Source organism: Saimiri boliviensis, chromosome 7 (genome assembly GCF_048565385.1).
Source record: "Saimiri boliviensis isolate mSaiBol1 chromosome 7, mSaiBol1.pri, whole genome shotgun sequence".
In the NCBI taxonomy this organism is placed as follows: domain Eukaryota; kingdom Metazoa; phylum Chordata; class Mammalia; order Primates; family Cebidae; genus Saimiri; species Saimiri boliviensis.
Window position 1 is genome coordinate 2004726 of NC_133455.1, and position 16927 is coordinate 2021652.

Sequence of the window (16927 nt, forward strand, 5' to 3'; positions counted from 1 at the left end):
TGTCAAAGGGACACAAGATCCAACTGAGAAAGCTCTCAGTGGCCAAAGCTGGAATTTGAGTAACAAAATCAATAAAGTATTATTAGATAATAATCCATCAAATAAATATCCATGAGTCTGTACTGATATAAATGGCTGAATTAATTAATAATTGGGGAAGAACAGACATCACTCTTGCAGAAGAACTGAAAATAATGTATGCAGAGCCTCCTTCCCTGGGGAGGTGGAACACAACTCCACACTCCTTTAGTGTTGGCTACGCACAGTGGCTTCCTTCTAAACAGGATGGAACGGGGAGACCAGGAGGGAGGAATTTCCCATTAGAGAAGCCGGACAAGCACTACCTCAGCTCGGTGATTAAGGTAATCCTCAACATACAAGTGATACGTCAATATACAAGTCAACATAGAAATCATGTTGATAGTACGCGTGTACCCTTGACATGACGCGATGAGAATGACACTTTACCTCTACGGTCTTCCTCCCCAAAACCCATAACCCAAGTCAGGCATGAGAAAATCAGACCCCTTATGAGATCCATCATCAGATTCATCCCAACTGAAGTACCTTCTACAACAAACCTGATCATTTATCCTTAAAACTGTCAAGGTCATCAAAAACGAGGAGAGATTCCAACTGCCAGGGCCAGGAGGAACCTGAGGAGACGTGGCTACTAAGTGTACTGTGGCATCTGAAACAGTATCGCACAAGGGAGAAAGGATGCAAGAGAAAACCCGGAGAAACGTGGAGAGAGCGCTACTTTAGCGACACTGTATCGGCACCTGTTCATTATCTACAGCAAACGTGCCATATTAACCTCAGATGTTAATAGGGAAAACTAGGTACGGGTTACATGGAGACCTTCTGTATTAATTTCGCAATTGTTCTGTAAACCTAAAGTGTTCTAAAATAAAATGTTTATGTTTTTTAAATGAGACATGGAGAACAGAACACAGGAATCCAATCTGTGGACAGCAGGAATTCTTTATGAAGACAAAAACCATCAGGTCAATAATGGGATTGATATGCAGCCAAGTCTCACCTTTTGATTTACACAGAGCTCATTTTAATTGCTTATGCTAGAGGGCCCTGACTTTTGCTAATAAAAATGACCGGTTGAACTCTCTCTCCCTCCTGTGAGAGGAACTGCATGATAAATATTCACCAGTTAAAAAAGACGCAAGGTCAATCTACTGTTATGACTGCAATGAAGCTTTTAAGTGAACCTCTTATTAATTACAGCATGATCTACATTTGGAAAGACAGGCACCTGGGTGTGGGAGACACATTGTTTATCAATCTGTAGACAATGCTTAGGGGAGACATTGATTAGCAGATACCCTGTTTAAAATGACAGCTCTGCATGGCCCCACCACAGGCTGGAAACCACCGATCAGTACCATGGAGGCCTGCCACAGTTATTTCCACTCTATCCACAATCTAGTCCCATGCATATATTCCAGAAAGTCTAATTAACAGCCACCCTAGCCATGGGAAAATCACTTCCGATTCAGGAAAACAATCCTGACCTCCAGAGTAAACTCATGAGTAAGAAAAAACTACCGGCACCGCAAAAGATTTGCGACGCAAACACATCACAAAAAGAGGAAAATGTTCTCCTTGGAAAAGATTCTCAAGTGAAGCAAGTAAAATTCACAGCATGGCTGTTTTCTTTTTTCAATGAGATAAAAGAACACACTGCATCACATCAAGAAGAGCCCGTCTGGATAAAATGTACCGTGCAGTAGAATGAAAACCACAGCAGACTAAACAAAACCTTTGCTGAAAGCAGGATGTGGAGAACCGACCCTGAAAAAAGTAAAAATGTGGTGAGTTACAATTATTTTAAAAAACACCTCCAAAATATCAAGAAAATATAAAGATAAAATCAAGAAAAGTAAGTGAGGATGATAACGCAAAGGACACAGCCCAGATTCCCAACCCGTGAACAGCGAGAGTCCCTGATGGAGACGAGTGCACACCTCAAATGCAGCAACAGAGCTGCAGCGCAGAAAAGACGGCAAAGACTTGGCATGTCTGTACTCTACTACAAATGAGAATGAAAACAGTATCAATACACAATCTGGTGAAAATTTAAACTGTAAGGGAAAGAATCTTGAACAAAGATCAGACAAGGGTAAGCTGACTTTCAGATAAAATTATATTTTGAATTTCTCTTCTTCAGTAAACAATCAAACCTATAGATGTTTCTCAGGAAAGGATGTGAGATCAGAATCGTGCATCTTGATACCTACAAAGAAAAAAACCAAAGATACTCTCTTTTTTATAAACTTAAAATGTTCACATGGCAAGTGTTCACTCGGCAAAGTTGACTTGAGATCAAATTCCAGAATCATCCAAGAACCAGTGAAGAAAGAGGGTGTAGGGATAAGGAAAGGCATTAGGTGATAAAGCAGTCAGTTCTCCAGGAAGACATAACAGTCATCACTGTGTATGCACCAAACAACAGAACACCCAAATACATGAGGCAAACTGATGGACTGCAAGCAGAAATGGCCAATTCAGATACCGGATTAGAACAAACACCTCAGAACCTGGGGAGCAGTGCTCACTATCATATGCCATTAGGGAACTGAAATTAAAACAGTCGGATGTCACTTCACACCTGTTGGTATGGCTAACATTCAACACACTGACAACACGAAATGCTGGTGAGGATGCCGAGCAACAGAAACTCTCATTCCCTGCCGGCAAGAACGCAGAGCAGTGCAGCTACCTGGCAGCCTCTTATAAAACTGAACGTTTTCTTACCACACACTCCAGCAATCGTGCTCCTTAGTATCTATCCAAATGGGATGAAAACTTATTTCCACACAAAAACCTGCACACACATGCTTCTGATAACCTTATTCATCACTGCCAAAACTTGGAAGCACCTAAGTTGTCCTTCACAGGCAAATGGATAAACAAACGGTGGCACCTACGCAATGGAATATTACACAGCAATAAAAGGAAATGATCTGTTCAAGCTGTAAAAAGATATGGGGGAACCTTCAATGCATATTACTGCACAAAAGAACCCCATCTGACAAACATATGTACGTATGATTCCAGCTATACGACATTCTGGGAAAGGCAAAGCTATAGAAACAGTAAAATAAAATAAAATAAAATAAAATAGTGGTTGTCAGGGTTAGTTGGGTAGAGAGGAGATGAACAGGCGAAGCCCAGAGGTGTTTTAACGCAGTGAAGCTATGCGATGCGTAAGTCAATGCCTTCGTCAAAGCCCACGAACAGTACAACGCAGAGGGAGCCTGGTGTAAACCACGGACTCTTACTAATAACAGTCACCAACATTCACCGGCCAATTGTGACCACACTGACGCAAGACGTTGATAACAGGGGCACCTTCAGGAGCGGAGGGGAAAGCAGGTAAGGGAGCTCAGTTTTACTGTGTACTTAAAAGTGCTCTAAAAATAAAGCCCATTACTTTTTAAAAAGTAGATTAACAATTTAAATTTGCTTAATTAACAAATAAGATGAAAATGGCATGAATATGTACAACTTTTACAACTAAAAACACTAATATGAAAATCCTTTTCTTTTTTTCAGACAGGGTCTTGCTCTGTCACCCAGGCTGGAGCACAGTGGCAGGAACATAGCTCACTGCAGCCTCAACTTCCCAGGCTCCAGCGATCCTCCTGCCTCAGCCTCCCCCATCCCCACCACCAAGTAGTTGGGAGTACAGGTGCACACCACCACCCCCAGCTAATTTTTCTGTTTTTAGTAGAGACCGGGTTTTGCCATGTTGCCCAGGCTGGTCTCAAACTCCAGAGCTCAAGTGATCCGCCTGCCTTGGTCTCCCAAAGTGCTGGGATCACAGGCATGAGCCACTGCGCCAGGCCTGAGAATCCTTTCTTTGAATATTAAACAGAAACAAAGTTTCCAGCAGTAAGTGACACACTGAATACGGAGGGGTCTGGGCCTGTATCAAGGCACTAGTGCAGATGGAGTCAGGGAAAAGCCAAGATAGCGCTGAAGCAAATTATTGTGAAAGATTGCAACCTGAACATCAAAAAGCAAAACAAAAAAGAAATAACTGAGAACACCCCACCGACCCCCGACTCCTCCACCCCCACTCCACCCCCACACACAAAAAACCCAAGAACCATGAATGACAGATGCAAAACGTTACAAATAGATCACATAAATATCAAGATGTCAATTCTCCAATTAAATGCAGAGATCCTCAGACTGGCTTTGAGAGCATAGCCAATAACACACCTTTTAGAAGAATCATCTCAGCACAAAGTGGCATAAAGGCTAAAAACAAGCTGCAGAAGAGGCACCAAATGCCATTTAGAAGCAGGCAGGAAACCGGACGATGATGCAGACTGCTCACATCTTCTTTGCTCACATCCAAACTCCCTGAATTTAGCTGAAAAAAGTGTCTAAAGGCCTGTTGGAGCACAAAAATAATGACTCTGTGTGTGGACTGTCATTTGTGATGACTCTGAAGGCGGTAGGAGCAGCTCGCTGTGGAGGCAGGGCCAGGACGCAGGAGGGCACTCAGGGGACCCCCCCTTCCAGCATGGTGGCCCCTCTGCCCCAGGCTAGCTCCACCAACCCGCCTCCTCTCCTCATCCCCGGAGGCCAAAGAGAGGGGCCCGGCCAAGGCTGTGGGTCAAGTGGCCTGTGGGAGATGGAGGGCGGCACCTGCTGAGGCGTTTCTCCAAGCTCCCAGGACAGCCAGGACAGCTGGTTCCTGCCACCACGTGTGCAGCTCCCAGGGGACCTGGTCTGTCACCACAGGAGACCACAACTGGGACGGGTGAAGGGCAATGAGTGATACCATAAATAAATGAAATATCTCCCCTGTATATTCAGAATTGTAGCCACCCTCCTAAGAAAATAAAAAGACATACGAAAGACTGTTCAAACTCAGTAGCAATCAAGAAAATACAAATGGTAAGTTTCTCACACACTAAACTGACGATGAGAATGCTGTTCACCTTTCCTGTAAAAGTTTTGAGAAATGAGAGTATCAGTAAGTTCTCACTGAGAACATTTATAAGTTATCACTGACATAGGATTCTCCACTTTTTGATGCAAAACTTTTTTTTTCCAAATTTTTAACCTGAAAAATAACATAAGAAAAAATAATATAAGGAAAAAAGCCATAAGCACAAAGACATTAAAGACATTATAGCTATCTCTGTTATATACTATAGATATAAAAATATTAAAAGGTTATATAAATATATACAATAGGTATGTAAATGTTGACATATAACAGAAGCATAGAAATAATCTAGTTGTAAAATAGTGCAAATTTTTTGGTAAAATATGTAACAGAACACTTTATATTATGAGCAATATAGAGTAATATGGAAAGTGCTTTGAGTGCACATTAAATTTACAAGCAGATGGTGGGCCTGGCATGGTGGCTCACGCCTGTAATCTCAGCACTTCGAGAGGCTGAGGTGGGCGGATCACCTGAGGTCAGGGGCTCGAGACCAGCCTGGCCAACATAGTGAAAACCCATCTCTACTAAAGATTCAAAATTGAGCAGGGTGTGGGGGCCTGTAGTCCCAGTTACTTGGGAGGCTGAGGCAGGAGAATGGCTTGAACCAGGGAGGCGGAGGTTGCAGTGAGCCAAGATGGGGCCACTGCACTACAGGCTGGGAGACAGAGTGAGACGCTGCCTCAAAAAAGGTAAGAAAAAATAAAAAATAAAGGCAGGCGGCTGCACAGCAGAGACAATGTAGGACCATGTAAATTACAACTCTGTAAATTCCACAAAGAAAGGAGAAGCCACATGGGAAAGGAGTGAGTGAGTGCATCTGGAGCCGTGGCGTGTGGCTGAACTCCGCGTCCCGGGAAGCAGCGTCCGCGTGTGTTGCAGTGAGCTGCCCTGGGCAGACCAAGGCCTGTGCACGCCCTTCCAGGCCTCCTTCCCACGCTGCTTGCCCCTGGTTTGTGTTCACACCCCTTCCCGGAGACAGAGGCTCCCAGGGTATCCCCAGAACAAGAATGTGCGGGGCTCACAGTGGGCGCTGAGGAACGTCTACGGAGTAGATCCCAGCCTGGGACTTGACTGATGTGTGTTAAGAGACTCAGGGTCCTGTTCACATTCCACTAGCAACAGATTTAAGGAACACACGTGCTTTGAAGAACTTGGAGATTTAATTTCATAAAAATCACAATGTATTTTCACAACTTAATGTCATTCATCATCTTTCTTCTACTATAAACTACTTTAAGCGTGTAATTCTTCCCAATTTCTTATTTTTGGCCAAATTATATGTAGATAATAAAGGGACTGCAGAAGCCAAAACATACAGCCTATAAATAAAGTGCATGATGTTCTATCATTGGAATTAAAAGGTTTAGACAGGCTTTGTTCATTACATCTCTTGAAATATTAGCTATATAGATGAATATGGTAACAGTTAAAAAACAAATAATTCCATCTAAAGTAAAGAGAATTCCTTGATTTGCTTCACTAGAAACTGAATAAGGAAAGAGACCCAAGTGTAAATGGTACAAGTACAGTGTTCTCACTTCTCGGTGCTCACAGGCGTGATGGGGGTCTGGCACCTGGTTTCTGGGGGTGCAGGGGAGCCTGGGCAATGGCTAAACACGGACCCGTCACTGAGCAGCGGCCTCGGCCTGCAGCAGCCGGTGTGCCCGCCACAGCATGGTTGCAGGGGCCCGTGGCATCGTCACCATGTGTCAGCTGGCTGCTGCAGCCCCGGCCTGATAAAAGCAGACACGCTGCTCCCTGCTGCCCTTCCCTGCAGGGGAGTCCTGCGGATGGCTGGTCCGCTCCAGGTGATTAGGGGAGAGTTACATTAAGAAGCCACCAAGAGGGATGGGAAAGGGCCACAGAGCTCCACAGAAAACTCACTCTGAAACAAGGCAGACGTGGGGGTGCAGAGGGGCTGAATGAAATCATGGTCACAGTTTTAAAGGAAGACTTTCCAGTATCAAAACCAGGTTTGAATGTCTCACCCACATTTCACAGACGCCACGAGTGCTGCTGGCACAGGGTGAGCCTCGTAGCCTGTATCTCAGTGGTGTCTTAATTCACATCTGTGACCCCAAACCTGTGCTCCACAGGATCATGCCCACACACGGGTCCGGAAGGATGGTCCCATCTCCTCCGGGCTGCGTCTGAGGCCACACGTTCCCCTCAAACAGGAGACACGCTGGCGCCATTCCCGCCTCTCCAGGTCAGTAGGCACTCAGCGCGGGTCGGCCTCACGGTGACCAGAGGCAGCACACGGTGCCACCTACCGGGTGGTCTTCTTGTTAGAAACTCGGCAGAGTGCCCGTGAGTGATGAGCAAGACTGTCCAGCGAAGGTGGTGCCTTGGAAAGTGCCTTCCATTTTCCACCTGGACACCGGGCACTGCCTGGATGCGGGGCTCCTGTGGCCTGACAAGCAGCACGGAGGCTTGCCCATGAGGAAGGAGGGCATCCTAAGGCTGAACTGGGGTCCAAAGAGGCAAAATTCACAGAGGACGGCCGAGAAGCTCCCCCAAGCACTGGCACCATCAGGAGGCCTCAAGGCCCAGAGCGGCTCTTCACGTGGACAAAGGGGTCACCCTCACCTGGACAGTCAGCAACCCCTGCCCAGGGTTCGAGCTCGTCTGGGGCAGGAGCCCCAAACTGATCCCACAGCGCAGGCTGACACACGCCAGCACCACCTATGGAGTCATGCACCATGGCTGGCACCAGCTGCGGGGAGCTCGCCGCTTGGTGAATTCAGAGACTGGGGACTTCACACGCTTTTCCCCACGTGCCCCCAGCTGCCTCTGCCTGACTTTCTGGGGGTGCGTGGGAACCTGAACCACCTCTTTGGCCCTGAGCCCCCAAGTCCCACCAAGGTACAGAGGCTGAACACCCCCTCCCGTGCTGTGGGGCCCCGAGTGTCCTGGCCTTGCTGGGCCTGGTGCTCAGTGATGAAGGAGGCTTGAGGGCAGCTTTGCAGCCAGACCACGGTGTCCTGGGAGTCCCCAGACACGAACGAGTCACTCAGACATGAGGCAGGAGGACCCACGCTGGCCTGGGCATCAGGCTGCTGGGCTGAGCAGGGAGCTCTGACAGCCAGAGTCACAGAGGAAGACGGCTGTCTCAGACCGCAACACCCATGTCCAGACAGCGGCAAGGAGAGGGTCCCACAGGCACAGGCAGGCTGTCTCATTCCATTGAGGGGTGTGCTCTGAGTGCAGGCCGGCTTGATGGGCAGCCTCCCGGCTCACACGGCTGACAGGTCCACGCGGTGAGCAGAGTGGCTGCTCTTGTCCCAAGGGCTGAGCTTGGTGGAGGCGGTGCCTGGCCGGGTCCCATTCATCTGCAAAGCACAAAGGGGTGAGCAGTGGAGGGCCTGCTGCCAGGGGCAGAGCCCCAAGCCCAGTGTGTGGGAAGCATGGGGCCCACTGCTGCCTGAGGATTCTCCTTGCAGGGAGCAAAGTGCAGAGAGAGGGGCGAGCCCCCGTGCTCCGGGGGAGACGAAGATGTGCACACTGTGGCGTCTCTACCCACAGAGCTCTCCGTGCTGACCTCCCGGCACCCACAGAGCTCTCCCTGCTGACCTCCCTGCCCAGGCGCCACGGGCGCACTGTGCCCTCACTCCCTCATCTGTTCAGCCACCCGCCTGTCACCCACGCTTCCACCCCCACGCATCCGTCCACGCTGTGTTCATTCCATGTGACTCATGGAGTGCACCACCCACCGGGCACAGCTGTAGCTGTGGGGCTAGAGCAGGGCACGAGCCAGCCATCTCCCATGGAGCAGGGCAGACGTGGTCCCCAAGCGAATGGAAAACCACATAGCTGCCGATGGAGGTGAAGTGTGAGCACGGGCGGGAGCACCTTGACTGAGTGTCGTGGGTGGGGAAGGACTTCCTGAGGATGGGACAGTGGAGCAGGGCCCCAGCAGGGGGAAGGCAGCGGCGCAGTGACAACGCTAATGGGGCCTCCTGGGCTCTGGTGGCAGAGGGGATGGGCCACCTCACAGTCAGCTGATCTCTAAGTCCTTCCATCCCCCTAAGTGAACACAAGAAGTCTGGATCCTTCAGGGTCAAGAGGGAGGGCTGTGGTGACTTCATCAGGACACAGGGCACTCTGTGGGGTGACAGGAGCCCAGAGCACCTGCAGTCTGCGGGCCTGTGTCAGGCATGAGGGGAACAAGGACTGCCAGGTACCCGAAGCCACCTCTGCTGCTTGCACACCCCGTCCTGCTGACGACCAGGCCTGGGGAATGAGGCTGGGCTGGGCCCCTGGGTCTAAGGAGGCTGAACTCACGATGTCCGAGTGGAAGGGCTTCGCAGTGGCGGTGCGGGTGCAGCTGCTCGTGAGGGACCAGACCTTGGTTTTGTGCTTGAAGGCGGCTCTCACCTTGAAAGCAGGGAAGGGATCATGAGAGGCCATTTCAGAGGCTGCAACAGCCGCAACCCGAGGAGTCTGCCGATGCAACGTGGAAGCGTGCGGGGAGGCTGGGATTTGGACACGTGACAGATGGAGCTGGTGGCTGCACAGCTGGGCTGCACATCGCTACTGCATGAGGCAGACCCAGTGCGTCGCAGTCCAGGGAAGCTGGGGCTGGAGTGGCCTCTGCTAGGCTCCTCACTCAGCAATGAACGTCCCGGGGTGATAAACTAATGCGTGGTGAGTGGGCGGGAAGGTGGGTGGGCATGCTCCCGTGACCACACAGCCTTCCCCTCACACAGATCCGCCTCAGGCCTTGCAAGGGGTCGCTGGGCTTTGCGATCACTTCTGCCCGGCCCGTCCTGCTCAGCAATGCTGTGCTCTGCCCTCCACAGCCCACCTGGCCTGTCCTTACAAACGGACACCACCACTCAGACGGACTGGGCAGGGTGCCCCTCTGCCTGGGGCCCATTTCCCACCCCAAGGTAGCTCCCACAACCTCAGCCTGGCAGGGGCTCAAAGCCAACTGGTAGAAGTTGTCCCATGGGACTAGGAGTCCTTGGGGCAGCCCCTACGTCCCGTCACTCAAGTACACGGCAGGTGCCAGGCCCAGAGCAGCCCCGAGAAGGCCTGCGCTGGGGGCCGAGAGTCTAAGGAGGCCACATCACGAAAGCCCCCTTCCCAGCTCCTGTGGACTGAAGTCCTCCCTCTCACACCCAGGCCAGCTTCCCCGAGGCCCGTGGGGAGCCCACATCTCACTCTCCCCCAGATGCAGACGCCACTTCTCCAGGGAGAGGGGATGCTTGTAAGTCGCTTGGCAACCAGGCGGAGAGCAGAGCTGCTGGGCAGCAGGCCCAGGGCACACGACTTGTCATTGGAAACGCAGCTGCTCAGGATTTGGGTCCCAGACACCAGTCTGATAGGGCAATGCTATTGCCACTCCTGTGACCTTTCAGAAAGGAAAAGCCATTGCCTACTGCCAGGAAGTGGAGCGGACGTACCTCTGAATTCAGGAGACAATGAAAGAGGAAGATGAACAGTCCCTGGGAAGGAAGGGAAGAAACACGCAGATGAGAGCCCTTCGCGTGTAGTTGTGAACGCTGTGTGGAGGGTCCCCCCACGCAGCCCGAGAGCAGCACTGGCACTGTCTGCTGTGACACCAGGCCGCAGGACCTGGGGCCCAGGAGGACGGAGGGGCATCCTGGGCCCCACCGGGTGACCCAACCTAGATTCAGGCAGCTGTTGGAACCGAGTTCAGAGAGGGGTGCTACGTGGGCAAAGGTGCAGCAGCAGATGGGTTCCCAGGCAGGCTCGGCGTGGGGAGGGGCAGGCACTCCCAGAAGAGGGGCCACTGGCCAGCAGACACAGATGCACCTGGAGCAGCCCTGGGGGAGGGCCGGGAGGGCCGTGGATGGTGACAGGGACCCATGCCTGCCCTTCCTTGGGGGCCTGAGAGCTCTGACCCTGGGCACCCCAAGTCTCTGGTTCCCAAGTGACCCTCCCTGGCCCTTCACACAGAGGACAGCACCATCGCCAACTCTCTGCCTGGCTTCTTTTCTAGAGCTGCCGCAGGCTGACTGTCTTACTTCATTACATGCCTGGACATGCCAACTACGGATGCCAGCCAGAAGCACAGACAGTCCTGCCCTGAAGAGGTAAGGACCCTGCAGGCCCCTCTTGCTCAGAGCCCTAGGGCGCACTCCACCTTCTCTGTCCTCACCCTGCACTACAGGCTCATGGGGAGTGTTGGGGAGGCCAGGCCTCTCAGCTATGCCCCACACTATAGGCTCATGGGGTGTGTTGGGGTGGCCAGGCCTCCCCCGCCCCTGCAGACCTAACCATGCACACCCACTCCTGACGACTGGCGGCCCTCCTTCCCTGCCAGTCCCCACGGGTTCTTACCTGCAGGGAGTTGAGTGTGGCAAACATGTACTGGAAAACCACGGCGCAGCCATTGACAGCAAGCACCCCAAAGACCCACGAGGTGCCCAGGATGGGCAGCAGCACGGCCACTGCCTTGGCCGTCAACCTGGGGAGAGAGCGAGTCACCCTGAGCGGCAGGAGGGCAGGTGCGGGCTGTGAGGACTGCCCTCGAGGCACCAGGCTTCCAGACAGCTGCAGGCACCACCCTGCTGGGAGCAAGACCTGGAGTCCTCCCTACAGGCAGCCCTGGGTGAGGACTTACCCAGGAGGAGCCTCAGTGTCTCCACACCGCTGTCCCTCACAGCTGGCGGGTGGGACAGGGCTCTGGGAGAGTTCAGGTAGTACTCAGAGCTTACCCAAGCCGTCGGGAGAGCCTGTCCAGCCCCGGGACTTGTGTTTGAGCTGTTTGCAAAGATGAGGAGGAGAAGCCAGGCCGGACGGAGAGACTCGGGGACGGGAGCAGCAGAGGGTCCCCTGCAGCCCCCAGAACCCAGGCCTCCTGTGAGACGCCTGGAAGGGACAGGGAGGCCTGGGCCTGAAACGGGGACACAGGCAGGCACCGCCCTCCAGGCCTCGCTGGCTGCAGCCCACGTGTCCCCCACCGATCACCCGAGCCCTCCTGTGACACTGACGGTGAGCTCTCAGAGGGCAGGACCAACGACCGTCTTCACAGCCCTGGTCATGCTCAAAGGACGTGCTGAAGGAAGGCTTGCCACACTGCACTGCGAGCTGACACGCCGCCCCTTCCGCACCACCCCCACCAGCACACATCTTTATCTCCTCAGAGCCCCATGGCCCGTCTGACACAGGAGAGGCAGGTTACACACTGACCCCATTGTATAATAAGGAAACTGAGGCCCCACGGCACCCCGTAACGGCTGAGCTGATACAGAGTTTCATCAGGGGCAGAAGCGGAGGGCATGCAGACGTCTCCACCTGGGCCAGAGTTAGCACCCACCAGGGCTGGACCCGCCAGCTGTCTGCCTCAAAGCCATTCCTGATGTGCTGGGTGAATCATGGCCAGCCAACTCCAGTCCAGGCCATCCTGACTTCTGAAACAGCTGGGCTTTCCACAGCAAAGACCTTCTGCCTTTCGGCTTCAGAGAAAAGTCTAGAGACGAGCGGGGTTCCTGCTACCCTGGTCCAACTGTCACGTGCCTCCGTTCACCCCTTATCACTAGCCCAGTGACTGAGACTCTGTCTCCCTCAGTAGACTGCAGATTCCCTAAAGCCTGGGACTTGTTTTTGTCTCTGCGACCCCAAAGTGCATCCCAGCGCCAGGACTCAGAGGCTCTCGGGAAATGAACAGTGAATGAATGAATGATGAACAAATGGATGGACGAGCAAAAGTGCTGCCCATAGATCTGGCACCTCCCCAGAGGAGGTGAGACGCAGCCATAACGAGCTTCCTTGTCAAGAGCCCAAGAGCCCAGCACTGACAGCTCCTGGCAACAGGTGCCTGTAAAACCCAGAACTGTCCCAGCACTTCAGAGCGCAGAGGAACTGTACACTAATGCAGTAAAAATAAAACACCTGTCTCTGGGAAACAAAAATATCATGCATTATTCAGCAACAATCTTTAGATCCCGGGAAACCACACCGCAAAGGAAAGGTCACCGAGAAATAGGTACCAAAATGTGCCACTTTTAAAGTGACAGCGATGGGGTAAACACGCTGAGCTGAAGCTCTCTGAGGACTCTCAACGTGCCCAGAGCTGTCGGTGAACCCGGACGTGCGGGCAGCCCTGCGCAGGGCAGTGTGCTTTCCTCTCTGATGCTGTGACCCCGTCCTGCTCCCTCAAGGCCGACCTGTGGGGCTCAGGCCCCGAGTGAGTCTCCAGCCCCCAACATCCACCTGCTTGTGGGTGCACTTCCATGGGGATCCCACCCTCACTGCCCCATCCTCAGGGCCCTGCCTGTAAACACTGAACATTCTCTGCTTCTTTTTCAGGTGTCTGGAATCATGATCAATAAGCAGAGACTTTTTTAGAAAGTGAAAGCCAGGCTCCTCCTGCTTCTCAGACCTCACCTATTCTATTCTCCACTTTTCTTGGAAAAGAAAAAACGTGAAAGGCACCTGTGTGAAGGGTCCCTGAGGAAGAGTCTTATCTTGTTAGTCACTGAGGGCTGGGCTCCTCGGCGCTAAGAAAGCCACCAGATTAAAGCCGGCGGAGCGGGGACAGGAAGGTGCTGAAGCAGCCTCCTCACGCTGCAGTGACGGCCGCCTCCTGCCTGGGCCGGCAGCCCTGGGAATCAAGTGCTATGCCATCCACACTACGAAGAGAGTCGGGAAGCCCCCGGGGGCAGAGCTGGGCGGCCGAAGGCATGTGGGTTTCATAATGAAGAGACACCCAGAGTGGGCTGTCCCCAGAGATGCCTGCCTGCACCTCCCCGGGAGGGACGAATCCCTGGGCTGCCAAGCGCAGACTCGGGTGGGAGCAGTAGGCAATGCCTAGCTGTGCCCTGCAAAGACCTGGGGATGCTCTCCCAGGACACACTGCCTACCTCACGCCTTCACAAGAGCTGCAGACACAGTGCCAGCCTGTTGCTTGGGGGATGTTTCCACGGAGAAGCAAAGGCAGTGGGCAGAAGCTGCTTCCTGGGTGGGCACTGACAGGAGGATGGGGGGCAGAGGGGTAGAAAGGGAAGGCGGTGCCCAAGTGCGGGTCAGGTGCACGAGGTGTTCTGGTGGCAGGGAGAGTAGTGGTCCTGTGGGGCTCAGACAGGGGAGGGAGCTTTTGCTGGAGATAAGCTGGCCACGGACTGGCCGACCCTGAAGGCTGGGTGAGGGCCTTGGGAGCACAGGGCTGGGGGCAAAGGAGGGACAGGTCCCTCCCTGGCCAGGCCACACAGGGGCCAGGGACCAGCCTGGTCTCAGCAATGGAGGAGGAAAGGACATGGCCTCTGACCCCGCGAGCATCTCTTCTTGCAGGGGGCACAGCCCTTGAGGGTTTCAGCCTCTCGTCAGGTTAATCTGGTGTCTGGAATTCACTACAGACTAATTCTCTCACAGATTCACTGCTGACATATTTACCACTTCTGCTTTTACATCAGAAAAGACACTGTGGCTGGTCACATTACAGAATGTCAGCTGCCTGGTACCCATGCCCTGCTTTCCACAAGGCCTCCAAAGTCCCTGTGAGGGCTGGCCTCCCCAGCTTTCAGGCCCTGTGGTTTGGGGGAGCCGACTGCACCCCAGAGCCAGGGTGGACTCGGGTCAGGGCGACGATGAATCCCCCTCTGCAGGGTCTGGCTCAGGGAGGGCACAGGCCCAGCCGGAGTCCTCATCCTCCTCCAGGCACAGGCCCGGGTCTGAGCGGCTGGGACAGGGACTCCCCCGTGGGCCTGAAGCCCTGCCACAGCCATTCTGCCACCAGGGGGCACGGTGGACCTCGGGCTGATGCCAACACCCAGGATGCGAAGGAGGAGCTGGGCCCGGGGCTGAGCTCTGGACCAAGGCTTCTGAGCGCGGGACTCCACAGCCACCTGCGGCAGGAAGCCCCCCTTCGGCTTAGGCCCGTGCACGCTGCGATTTCTGTCACTTGCAATCGGCAGGGCCCTTACAGACGCAGGTCAGGAGACCTCGATGGCAGTGAGGTGTGTGGGTGGAATCCCTCCCAGAGACCCCGCCCTCCCCAGGACACTGCTCTCCCTTGGACCTTCCCTGACGTGCCAGCCGAGAGGAACCTGCCATCATCCCATTCTGCTCGTGAGGATGGTAAGGTGCTGAGGGGCTAAATAACTCGCTGAGCCCAGCAGATGGCCAGGGCAGAGGTGGGACTGGCAGGGGCACTCTGGCTCTAGAATCTTCCCTGTTGCCGCCCTCCAGCTGCTCATCACCCTGGGATGAAGCAGTCCCTAGGAAAACATCTGTCGATCCCGTTCTTCTACATACAGGAGCCTGAGGCTGGGTAAAGGCCTCGTCCCGGCTCACCAGAGCCAAGCGAGGGTGTGAGGCCAGTGCTGCCTGGAGACAGCGGGACACGGAGCAAGTGGAGGACGTGGGTGCCGGTCACAGGAGGAAGGAGTTGCTGTCTCTCCTGAGACCTCGGAGCAGCCCTCTTGGGGCAGAAGGGCCATGGCACTGCTGGCAGCTTGAGGTCAACTTACTTGAAGGCACTGGGGTCTCCATGGATCTTGTAGTTGTCGGCGCTGATCTGCGAGATGACCCTGGTCACCGCGATGAGGATGCCGATGTTGACCTGCAGAGGAAGCCATGCAGGAAGGTGAGGAGGGCCCGGCTGCACCTGCAGGGGAGCTGCGTCTGCCTGGCCGCTGCCCTTGCCACGGGCTAGCCCTGCCCAGCCAAGGCTCCTGGGAGACAGGGGTGTCACTGGGACAAATCTCACCCCGGTCCGTGGGCTTTTACCAACACACATAACACACACGCTTGCCTCTGACAGCTCCTGTGCTGAGAAGACAGCAGACACGTTCTAGTTCCAGGAACCCATCCGGGCATGAGGGGATGAGCCTGGGTCAGACCTCATGTTAGCATTTGCTCACTTAGTGTGACCCTGGGCCACTACCCAAGTCCTTGGAGCCTCAGTGCCCCAGGTGATGAGGACAGTGCCCACAGTGCAAACAGTTACTCAGTGCGTCAGGCCCCAGCACAGGGCCTGGCTCTCATCTCCTGCCCGGCCCGGACCTGCAGCTGCGTGAGCACAGAAGCTGTGCCAGAGGGGACATCATCTCCTGCCAACACCCCCTCCTCGCTGGGAAACTGCTGGAAGGCTCCTGTTGGGACCTGTGGGGCTGGGCAGGTCACAGGGGGCCGTGGCAGAGGCTTCAGCACAACCTGCCCGTCACCTGGGCAGCTCCCTCCAGAGGAGGCTGGCGAGGCAGGGACAGCACGGGGAAGAGCCCCCTAATGTCCTCTCGCTACAGGGTGAAGGTTAGGGTTAGCCTTCTCCCTGGTGTCTGAAAAGTTCTGAGGCTGTTTGCAGCATCGGTAAGGAGTCCAGCTCCAGGCTGAAGTCCTCTCTGTGAACCTGCAGGCTCAAACTTTCAGGCAATTAATAGGGCTTTACCTGGCTGGCCTCACAGGACAGCTGCTCTCCTCACACCAGCCTGGGTGCAGCCAGACCTAGCAGTCTCTGAAGGGAGCTACAGTCAGAGACCAAGCCGCGGGGGCCCCACATGGGACGGGCCAGCCTCACTGTTCCGCACATCTGCACCCCGCCTTGGCGCCCGCTAAAGCACCTGCTGAGCCCGCCTCACCCTAGGGACCTTGAAGGCACCTTCTGTGCCCAATACTTTTCCACTCTGAGCCCTTCCCTTCCTCCTCTCGCAGCTCCCAAGCCCATGAATCAGCAAGAGCCCTCTGCTCAGGGCTCTGTCAGCAGGACACCAGCCCTGTCTGCGCTGAGGCTTCAGACTCTCCTGGTGCCTTCCATGGGGGAGAATGGCATGCAGTGGAGCCGACCCCTCCTGCCTAGCCCGTTAGGACACTATTGTGGCAGTGGGCACCCCAACTGTTCCCTCTTTAGCTCCTGTCTTCACTGACCACCTCAACACCTGGCAGCTCAGCTCACCCCAGCTCAGCTGGCAGCCCGCAGCACCTGGCTGCCCTTACTTTCCCGTCTGTAAAGTGAGGCTAATAACAGAAGTCTCC

General features: G+C 54.1%; 1 protein-coding gene across 4 annotated transcripts in view; it reads right to left on the reverse strand.

Moving 5' to 3' along the window:
• Positions 1 to 8127: 8127 nt before the first annotated feature.
• ADGRD1 (adhesion G protein-coupled receptor D1) overlaps positions 8128 to 16927 on the reverse strand; it is a 168832-nt gene continuing 160032 nt past the window's right edge. For all 4 annotated transcript variants that reach the window (XM_003937092.4, XM_010347620.3, XM_010347621.3 and 1 more), the window contains 5 exons: positions 15427 to 15518; positions 11297 to 11423; positions 10396 to 10437; positions 9272 to 9364; positions 8128 to 8319 (listed from right to left, as the gene is read on the reverse strand). In XM_003937092.4, the coding sequence (XP_003937141.1) occupies positions 8224 to 8319; positions 9272 to 9364; positions 10396 to 10437; positions 11297 to 11423; positions 15427 to 15518 (450 nt within the window). In that variant the 3' untranslated portion in view covers positions 8128 to 8223. The remainder of the gene's footprint in view (positions 8320 to 9271; positions 9365 to 10395; positions 10438 to 11296; positions 11424 to 15426; positions 15519 to 16927) is intronic.